At 37.8% G+C, this 10,067-nt stretch overlaps 2 protein-coding genes across 3 annotated transcripts; both read right to left on the reverse strand.

Moving 5' to 3' along the window:
• Nucleotides 1-50: 50 nt before the first annotated feature.
• Nucleotides 51-4,180, reverse strand: LOC116326633. 2 transcript variants are annotated; one of them, XM_031747981.2, is made up of 9 exons: nucleotides 4,069-4,180; nucleotides 3,674-3,779; nucleotides 3,430-3,492; nucleotides 2,633-2,831; nucleotides 2,357-2,505; nucleotides 2,197-2,274; nucleotides 899-2,092; nucleotides 559-776; nucleotides 51-453 (listed from the first exon to the last, which is right to left on the reverse strand). In XM_031747981.2, the coding sequence occupies exons 2-9, from the start codon at nucleotides 3,755-3,757 to the stop codon at nucleotides 384-386; spliced, it is 2,055 nt and encodes a 684-aa protein (XP_031603841.2). In that variant the 5' UTR covers nucleotides 3,758-3,779; nucleotides 4,069-4,180; the 3' UTR covers nucleotides 51-383. The 2 variants fall into 2 exon arrangements, with proteins under 2 accessions (XP_031603841.2, XP_039468081.1); XM_039612147.1 differs by having other exon boundaries at nucleotides 3,674-3,796; nucleotides 4,069-4,103.
• Nucleotides 4,181-6,411: 2,231 nt separating this feature from the next.
• Nucleotides 6,412-9,712, reverse strand: dtex3l2.1 (deltex E3 ubiquitin ligase 3L2, tandem duplicate 1). Its single transcript, XM_031747982.2, has 7 exons — nucleotides 9,607-9,712; nucleotides 9,246-9,318; nucleotides 8,267-8,465; nucleotides 7,966-8,132; nucleotides 7,775-7,888; nucleotides 7,550-7,636; nucleotides 6,412-7,402 (listed from the first exon to the last, which is right to left on the reverse strand). Exons 2-7 carry the CDS (start codon nucleotides 9,294-9,296, stop codon nucleotides 6,587-6,589), a joined length of 1,434 nt encoding a protein of 477 aa, XP_031603842.2. The 5' UTR covers nucleotides 9,297-9,318; nucleotides 9,607-9,712; the 3' UTR covers nucleotides 6,412-6,586.
• Nucleotides 9,713-10,067: the final 355 nt, after the last annotated feature.

Below are 10,067 nucleotides of genomic sequence, written 5' to 3' on the forward strand. Positions count from 1 at the left end.
TTCTGTGTTTTGTTCACAATCAGTCCTGATAAAAGGAAGAATTCAGTGTGGAGGATTTAATCATTTATTAGGCAGACAGAAAGTCAGACCATCAGCACTGTAGACCTGAGATCATATAAGCCAATGTGTTTATGCAAATCTACATTTTATATTGTTACATGATGAAAACTTTGACAATCAACAACAACAAAAAAGAAATCACTTAATATGTGAAGATAATATATGTGGCTAATGAAAGAAGTCAATTCTAACCCTTACTGATCATTTGAAACATTAACAGAGAAAAGAGCAAAACAGTATTTGAATTTCAGTGTCTGTTTAAAGAGTCATCTTGTTTTTAACCTCTTTGATTTCTAATCCAGCTGCACTTTGTATCAAAGACTTCACTCAATGCCTTTGGCCTTTAACTCCTCTTTGACTCTGCTCAGGTACTCAGGGTCAGGATACCCAAAGCTGTGGAAACAGAACATATCCAAGGTTAATATGTAGTATTTTATTAGAGTAAACGGTAAAGGAAAATATTTACCACAACACTAGGAAGAAAAAGGGCTACTCTACCAATTTGGTCCTCCTGACGTGGATGTTTTGTGGTGAATGTCATTCCAGGTCACCTGGCCGTCCAGTCCAGTTGTTCTGGATGTCCCAACAGTAAAAATGAGCCTCTGATCAAACGCTTTTTTCAGCAGTTGCAGCACTTCATTGCCCTCTTTGTTGTTCGGAAGATATGCTGTTCTATGAATACCATGGTAGGGCTGTCCAGGATTGGGATGCTTTGCCTGTAAGAGAATGGAAAGTAAACAATATTAAAAAATAAATATATAAATAGACAAAATGAAAACACAACCATGTTTTGCTTTTTAAACGGGGACATAAGCATTCAAATAAAAATATCATTTACCGTCTGTATTCCACTTGGAATATCATAGCTGATAACTATAGTGCTGCAGTCTAAGTATCCAGGGAGGGAAGAGGGTGATGTATAGTGTGATATTCTTCCATCTGGTTGGTCTCCCATTATCTTACCAAAGACGTCTCTGCATATAGGACAGATGGGCCCATTCATCTTTTGTGCTTGTTTCAGGCAGTCTTTACAAAATTCATGTTTACACTTGAGTTGTTTCTTATTTTGGAATGTATCCAAACATATAGAACACTTATCATCTTTTGGGTCATCTGCTGATGTCCCACTGTCAGTTGGTGGGTCAGTGTTGTGCATCCTGTTTGCTGATTGGTCATTCAACACTGGCTCATTGGAGGCCCCCTCTGATTGAGAAATGGGTGCGCCATTGAACTCAGTGGCACCATAGAACTGGGATGAACTCATGGGGGATGCAACAATTTTCTGATAAAGACAGAGAAGTGCTCTGACAGCGTGGCTCTCCATGGAGGCATTTCCTTTATCTTTCATGTATACAGCTTTGACATTGACTTTGCCTTGACCAATGTCTGATTCTTTCAGTTCCACATTAAACTTATCTTTGATCCTTGTTACTTGCTTGTTGTAAGACCTAGCCATGGTCTTCCAGAAACTCTCCTCCATGATTAATCCTGCAGGGATGGGATGGTCTTTGATGGTCATGTCAATCTTCAGTGATGTGTTTTGGAACTCTTGTTCATACTCTTCCCGAGAAGTATCTGTCTTTCTTTTCTGCATTGCATCAGCATTTAAGCACTTACTGATGGCCTCTTGACTATGTGTTGGCCCGCGTACAGTCATTGTTTCAGAGGTCAGAGTAACCAAAAGCTTGTTTTCCTTTCTTTGGATGGTTTTCAGTGTGCTGCTCCACTGATCCGGATCAATGAACTTGAGAGGAATAACTGAGCTACTGGATTCAACTAAGCCTTTCTGGACAAGGCTTACAAATTCATTGAAAGCATTGAAAGCGTTGTCTGGTCTCCCATTTTTCTGATCTACTTTAAATTTCACCATCACTTCTGCCTTGATTTTAACTCCATTCTTTTCCTCTATACGTTTCATTTCCTCTTCATACATGTGGTTCACATACCAGAAATGACCCAGTGGGATGGAACAAGAGTGCATCTCTTCATCTGCAGAAACTGTGCTACTCTGTTTCCAAACCAGAACTTGCTCCTGTTAAAAAAAAAAAAAAAAAAAAAAAAAAAAAGTAATTATGCTGATTTATTAAAAGATCACATTTTTAATTTTAATATTATTTTTAATGACACAGTACATACATGTTGTGGCTCTGGCATGAAAGACGCACCCATCTGATCTTCAGCTGTAGAACATGCTTTACCCTCTTGAACTTGGTCCTGTTAAAAAATATAGTACAACATTTAATTCAATAGCATGCATTAATATTTGTTTTTTAATGATTTGCTATCTTGCACATACAGTTTGTGACTCTGGCAGGGATGCATCCTCTGGTACTTGTGTATCGAGCTCTTGAGATGGCAGTGTCAGACTGATGGATGTTATGGTGACTGAATTTCCATCCTTCCCAGTTAGTGTTTGTTTACTCAGTTTCTGAAGCTCAGCCAGGGCTTAAAAAACACAAAGAAAATTGATTATACTTTAAAACTGATATAAATATACAGAATGAAATCAAAATATTTTATTAATGAAGAAGTTAGAAAAGTAATCAGATGATTATGAAGGACTTTACTGCACCTGCAGCTGGTTTAATGCTTATCACAACACGCCCATCACCTAAGGTCCTTTTCACTGAGCAGTCCACCTTATGTTTGCATTTGCTGAACCAAGTCTGAAGCATTTTCTCTAGACTAGTCTTTAGTCTCTTCACTTTTTGTGGTTCATAATCAGGCTTTATCCACTTCAGTGAGAGAACAATTTGAGCTTCATCTTCAGCCTGTAATAAAATAAAACAAACAAATAATAATGCTACAAAACTTTGAGATTCAGCTGAAAACACCTTTAAAAACAAGCCTTTTTTTTTATCATTGTTGAAATATCTATCTTTAGAACTTTTGTTTCTTTATTATTATAATGCAGATAAATAGTGTGAGGTTAGCTAAATGTCATGTTTTCACATTTGCCACATTGATGTTACCTTGCAGCCTTAGAACTTTACAAATGTTTTCACTGGTGATCACAGTAACGCTGAACAGATTTACACACTGTTAATAATATAACATTTCCTCAGTCTAAGAGAATAACCATAGACAACCTATGCATTCCATCTAGTGCCACTTTACAACCTTTACATGTTATTACAAGTTACATGATTTTTCACTGGTGACAACAGCCACATTAAGCAGCTTTACACATTCTGTTCATGATGTATTTCCCGAACCCAAGAGCAGACCAGCTGAGATTATATTTTTGATCTTGTGTACTCAATACTTTCACTTTCACATACTCTTTATAAGAAGACAGACAAAAGCTGGAATGTGTTACGTGTTATTGTGCACTTAAGCGTAAACAGGCAAACTCATCAAAACACTTACTGCAGTAGATGGATCGCTAGGTGTTGAATGTTGCTGGCTTTTACTCACAGCAGAATTATTCACCTATAATAATGATGAAAGGCTTTTAGGTGCATAAAAAACAAAGTGGTGTCAAAAATAAAATTTAAAACAAGAAATAAACTACTCCTACTGATGATAAAACTCTGGATATTTAATGATTGCATTAAAACCAAAGTTCCTGTAACAATTTTCTTTTATGCTGATTCAGTGTTAGTTTACGTACTTGGCTCATGTCGTCAGGTTTGTCGATGTCAGGTTTGTCGATGTCCATGGGCTCGTCAGTGTCCACGGACTGTCCAGTAGCCATGTTTCCGATTTTGATCTTCTTCCTTCAAAACACACCAAACTCAGACGACATAACAACAGTGTGTTGCACTCAAACAACCAACAATTCTTTATTTGGTGATTTTTATATAAAACCGTTTCCATAAATTAGCTAACGTCGCTCTCCACCTAGCCTGCAGAGCTACACTCTTGGTTACACTCCACTTTCCAGTTTTCTTATGTCTTACATTTTAACCAAACCTGTAACAGCCACAACGTTATGTAACACGTTGTATGTATCATCTGAACAGAAATATACCTGGAAAATATGAATTTATTGCACATTAGACTTACCTCTGCCTCGCTACTTAAACACTGGTACTTCCTTATAATCGAAAGTGAAAGCTTACAGCTCCGCAATAAGGAGCTGCGTCACCCTCCAAACACGCAAGTGCACCTCTGTCATTTTCACCAGGGTGTTGGCAAGAAGTCTGTTAGCTCAGATGAGTGTGGAAACTAAATCCTTCTTCACTGCATGAAAAGAACAGAAATGTTCTTTCTGTAACATATAAGCTGTTTCTTTGATATCTCAGATATAGTTAAGAGTTTGTGTAAGATCACCTACTGTCTCATATGAAACAGACAAACATAAAATAAAACATTGCGTTTTATTTTATGTTTGACTCCTTTCAGGCATATGATACTTGGGGAAAAAAGTATTTATTATATGCCAAGGTTAAATTTATGAGCCAGAATCCACTGACAAAATTGTTTTGAAATTTAGTGTACATTAAGTATATTTTCTGTTAATATTTTCCTAATTCTACTCATGTTTCCACGTACGTTGTGGTGCTGTGTTTGTACTTTTATAACAGTGGCTTGCAAAAGTATTCGGCCCCCTTGAACTTTTCCACATTTTGTCACATTACAGCCACAAACATGAATCAATTTTATTGGAATTCCACGTAAAAGACCAATACAAAGTGGTGTACACGTGAGAAGTGGAACGAAAATCATACATGATTCCAAACATTTTTTTACAAATAAATAACTGCAAAGTGGGGTGTGTGTAATTATTCAGCCCCCTGAGTCAATACTTTGTAGAACCACCTTTTGCTGCAATTCCAGCTGCCAGTCTTTTAGGGTATGTCTCTACCAGCTTTGCACATCTACAGACTGAAATCTTTGCCCATTCTTCTTTGCAAAACAGCTCCAGCTCAGTCAGATTTGATGGACAGCGTTTGTGAACAGCAGTTTTCAGATCTTGCCACAGATTCTCGGTTGGATTTAGATCTGGACTTTGACTGGGCCATTCTAACACATGGATATGTTTTGTTTTAAACCATTCCATTGTTGCCCTGGCTTTATGTTTAGGGTCGTTGTCCTGCTGGAAGGTGAACCTCCGCCCCAGTCTCAAGTCTTTTGCAGACTCCAAGAGGTTTTCTTCCAAGATTGCGCTGTATTTGGCTCCATCCATCTTCCCATTAACTCTGACCAGCTTCCCTGTCCCTGCTGAAGAGAAGCACCCCCAGAGCATGATGCTGCCACCACCATATTTGACAGTGGGGATGGTGTGTTCAGAGTGATGTGCGGTGTTAGTTTTCCGCCACACATAGCGTTTTGCATTTTGGCCAAAAAGTTCCATTTTGGTCTCATCTGAGCAGAGCACCTTCTTCCACATGTTTGCTGTGTCCCCACATGGCTTGTGGCAAACTGCAAACGGGGCTTCTTATGGTTTTCTGTTAACAATGGCTTTCTTCTTGCCACTCTTCCATAAAGGCCAACTTTGTGCAGTGCACGACTAATAGTTGTACTATGGACAGATTCCCCCACCTGAGCTGTGGATCTCTGCAGCTCGTCCAGAGTCACCATGGGCCTCTTGGCTGCATTTCTGATCAGCGCTCTCCTTGTTCGGCCTGTGAGTTTAGGTGGACGGCCTTGTCTTGGTAGGTTTACAGTTGTGCCATACTCCTTCCATTTCTGAATGATGGCTTGAACAGTGCTCCGTGGGATGTTCAAGGCTTGGGAAATCTTTTTGTAGCCTAAGCCTGCTTTAAATTTCTCAATAACTTTATCCCTGACCTGTCTGGTGTGTTCTTTGGACTTCATGGTGTTGTTGCTCCCAATATTCTCTTAGACAACCTCTGAGGCCATCACAGAGCAGCTGTATTTGTACTGACATTAGATTACACACAGGTGCACTCTATTTAGTCATTAGCACTCATCAGGCAATGTCTATGGGCAACTGACTGGACGAAGACCACAGGGGGCTGAATAATTACGCACGCCCCACTTTTCAGTTATTTATTTGTAAAAAATGTTTGGAATCATGTATTATTTTCGTTCCACTTCTCACGTGTACACCACTTTGTATTGGTCTTTCACGTGGAATTCCAATAAAATTGATTCTTGTTTGTGGCTGTAATGTGACAAAATGTGGAAAAGTTCAAGGGGGCCGAATACTTTTGCAAGCCACTGTAACAGTGCACGTGCAACGACTTTAAAAATGTTCTGTGATGAACATTGTTGTCCCAGCCTTAAAAATGCCCCCTGTCCTTTTCAATTATAATTAAATGAAATAAATATTATTTATTATTTATTTAGTATATGTACAGAAAGTCGAAAAAGCAGCATGGGTGGTTTCTTTAAAAAACAGGGAGAATCAAAATAAAAGTAAAGTTATTTCATACAAAAACAAACATGAAAACATTTTTTTATTTTGTGTTTCCATTTTTCAGCAAACATTATTCAGCCTGATCTTTTGCAAAGGTTTCAGAGAAACAATACAAAGATTCGTGGTAACATTATGAAATAGATAAAGATTCCACTTTAAGAATGCAAATAACACAAGACATTAAACAGTAGACTGAGATTACAGCCATGGCCATGACCAACTCCACATTCCAGAACTGGACTGGGAGAAGTTCATGGGAGATGTGGCAGTTTTCCGATATAAATGAAAAAGCTCTCTCATAGCATGGCTCTCCATGGAGGCATTTCCTTCATCTCTCTTGTATACAGCTTTGACATGGACTTTGCCTTGACCAATGTCTGATTCTTTCAGTTCCACATTAAACTTATCTTTGATCTTTGCTACCTTCTCACTGTAAGAGGTAATCATCACCTTCCAGTAGCTCTCCTCCATCGTTAGTCCCGTATGCATGAGATGGTCTTTGGTAGTCATGTCAATCTTCAGTGATGTGTCTTGAATCTCTCTTTTATACTCTTCCCGAGAAGCATCTGTGTTTCTTTTCTGCTCTGTATCTGCATTTAAGAACTTTTTCATGGCCTCTTGACTATGTGTTGGCCCACGTACAGTCATTGTTTCAGAGGTCAGAGTAACCAAAAGCTTGTTTTCTTTTTTCTGGATGGTTTTCAGTGCGTCGCCCCACTGATCTGAATCTATGAACTTGAGAGGAATAACTGAGCCACTGGATTCAACTAAGCTATTCTGGACAAGGTTTGCAAACTCCTCTAGAGCATTGTCTGGTCTGCCATGTTTTTGGTCTTCTTCAAATCTCACCTTCACATCTGCCTTGATTTTAACTCCTTTCTTTTTCTCTATAAGTTTCATTTCCTCTTCATACATGTGGTTCACATACCAGAAATGACCCACTGGGACAGAACAACAGTGCATCTCTTCCCGTGCAGAAACTGTGCTACTCTGCTTCCCCAGCTGAAGTTGGTCCTGGTAAATTATAATAATAATAATAATAATAATAATAATAATAATAATAATAATAATAATAATAATGATAATAATAATAATAATCATTATGTTTGTTTGTTAAAGATCACATTTTTCATTTTTTATGATTAATCACACAGTACATACCATTTGTGGCTCTGACATTGGGGAAACGCCACTATCTTTTTCAGCTGTAGACCCTTTGCTACTCTGCTTTCCTGGTTGAATGTGCGCCTGTTAAAAAATAAAGTACTTCATTCAATTCAACAGCATCCATGCATACGCACACACACACGTGTATATGCATGTGTATATATATGTCTGTGTGTGTGTGTGTGTATATTTTTAAATGATTTACTACGCAGTGCATACAGTTTGTGGAGCCGCCACAAATGGAGGATGGTTTGTCGAAGCATCCTCTGCAGCACCTGTCTGTTCTCCACCTGCTGAACCTGCTTTACTTTGCTTTCCCAGTTGAACTTGATCCTACAAATACAGTACATCATTTAATTCAACAGAATTCATTTATATTTGTTTTCAACAATTTACTACATTTTACATACAATTTGTGGATCTGGCACAGATGCAGAAAGGTTCATTGAAGCATCCTCTGGTACTTGTGTATCGAGCTCTGGAGATGGCAGTGTCAGACTGATGGATGTTATGGTGACTGAATTTCCATCCCGCCCAGTTAGTGTTTGTTTACTCAGTTTCTGAAGCTCAGTCAGGACTTAAAAGACAGACAAAATGGATTTAAAAAAAAATCAATATAATTATACAGAATTTATTAAAAATAAATGTTTTTATTGGAGAAGTTATACAGATAGTAAAGTAATCAGATGATTATGTAGGACTTTACTGCACCTGGAACTGGTTTAGTCTTTATCACAACACACCCATCTTTTAACATCCTTTCCACTGAGCAGTCCACCTTATGTTTGCATTTGTTAAACCAAGTCTGAAGCATTTTTTCTAGACGAGTCTCTAGCCTCTTCCCTTTTTGTAGCTCATCATCAGACTTTATCCACTTTATTGAGAGAACAATGTGTGCTTCATCTTGATCCTGTAATTTAAGAAAAACACACATTAAAAATATGCAAGTCTATGATATTAATCCAAAATTACATTTATTTAAATATGTATATATTTTTTTAAATTGTTAAAAAATATATTTTAAGAATCCATTCTTTAGTATTATAGAAAAGACTAAAGCTTGTTTTCTTTTTGGTCCAAACTAAGGTTTGCAAACTTAGTTTTTCTTAACTATTGTACTTATGAATGTAAATAGTGTGACGTTAGCTACTTTTCATATTTTCACATTTGTCACACCGATGTCACCTTGCAGCCTTAGATATTTACAATGTTCTCACTGGTGATCACAGTAACGCTGAACATGTTCACACACTGTTGACTTCTCCAGTCTCACAACTCTTACAATACAATGCTGAAGCTTTGTATTGCAACTAGTGGCACTTTGAAACCAAAAAATTACACTCATGACAACAGCCACACTGAACAGCTTTACACATTCTGTTGATGATGTATTTCCTGAACCTCCAGAGTTGATAAGCTAAGATTATGCTGACCTTGTAATCTCAGTACTTTCACTTTTATATAATCTTTACAAGAATACGGGGAAAACCGGAACTCAATAAGCACAAGCACACAAAATCACCAAAATGAAACGCTTTTCAAGTATAAAAGCAAACCGTGGCCTCAAAGGTGCACTTTAAAAAAGTAAGGGTCCAACTGGAGATAAGCACTATGGATATTTAATGACTGCATTAACACCAAAGTTCCTATAACAAATTACTTTATTCTGATTCGGTGTTAGTTTACGTACTTGACTCATGTCGTCAGGTCTGTCGACATCCATGGGCTCTGCACTGGCCATGTTTCCGATTTTGATCTTCTGCCTTCAAAACACATCAAACAACACAGACGACATAACAACAGTGTGTTGCACTCAAACAACCATCAATTCTTTTTTGGTGATCTTTATATAAAACCGTTTCCATAAATTAGCTAACGTCGTTCTCCACCTAGCCTGCAGAGCTACACTCTCGGTTACACTCCACTTTCCAGTTTTCTTACGTCTTGAATTTTAGCCAAACCTTCAACAGCCACAATGTTATATTACACGTTTTGTGTATGTGAACAGAAATATAGCTGGAAAATACGACTTTTCTGCACATTAGACTTACCCCTGCCTCGCTACTTTAAACTGTTTTTTCCTTATAAATGAAAGTGAAACCTTCACAACAGTCACGCTCCAACACGCAAGTGCGCCTCTGTCATTTACAAGATGACTGTGGATACTGAACCTCCCTTTATTTCCAGAAAAGGACAGAAGATGTCTTTTATGCGATTTTTATGTTGTTTGCTCGATATGTTGATATTCACAGTTCGTGTAAGCTCAGTTGTGATAAGTATCTACCGTCTCATATGATTCTGACACAGCACTGACTTGTTTTATTTTGCACTCCCTCAGCTATACAGGATGATGCTGTAAATAAAATAATTTACTGCAGGCTATAACTCGTGCAGCAGGTAAAATGTATCATTCAGAATACACTGTAATTTTCTGTTTGACATTTTCTTTAGTCTAAATCAGAAATATTTTCTGATAATATTTCACCAATTCTACTCATGTTTCACTTGCTAT

This window comes from Oreochromis aureus, linkage group 5, assembly GCF_013358895.1.
Source record: "Oreochromis aureus strain Israel breed Guangdong linkage group 5, ZZ_aureus, whole genome shotgun sequence".
NCBI lineage: Eukaryota > Metazoa > Chordata > Actinopteri > Cichliformes > Cichlidae > Oreochromis > Oreochromis aureus.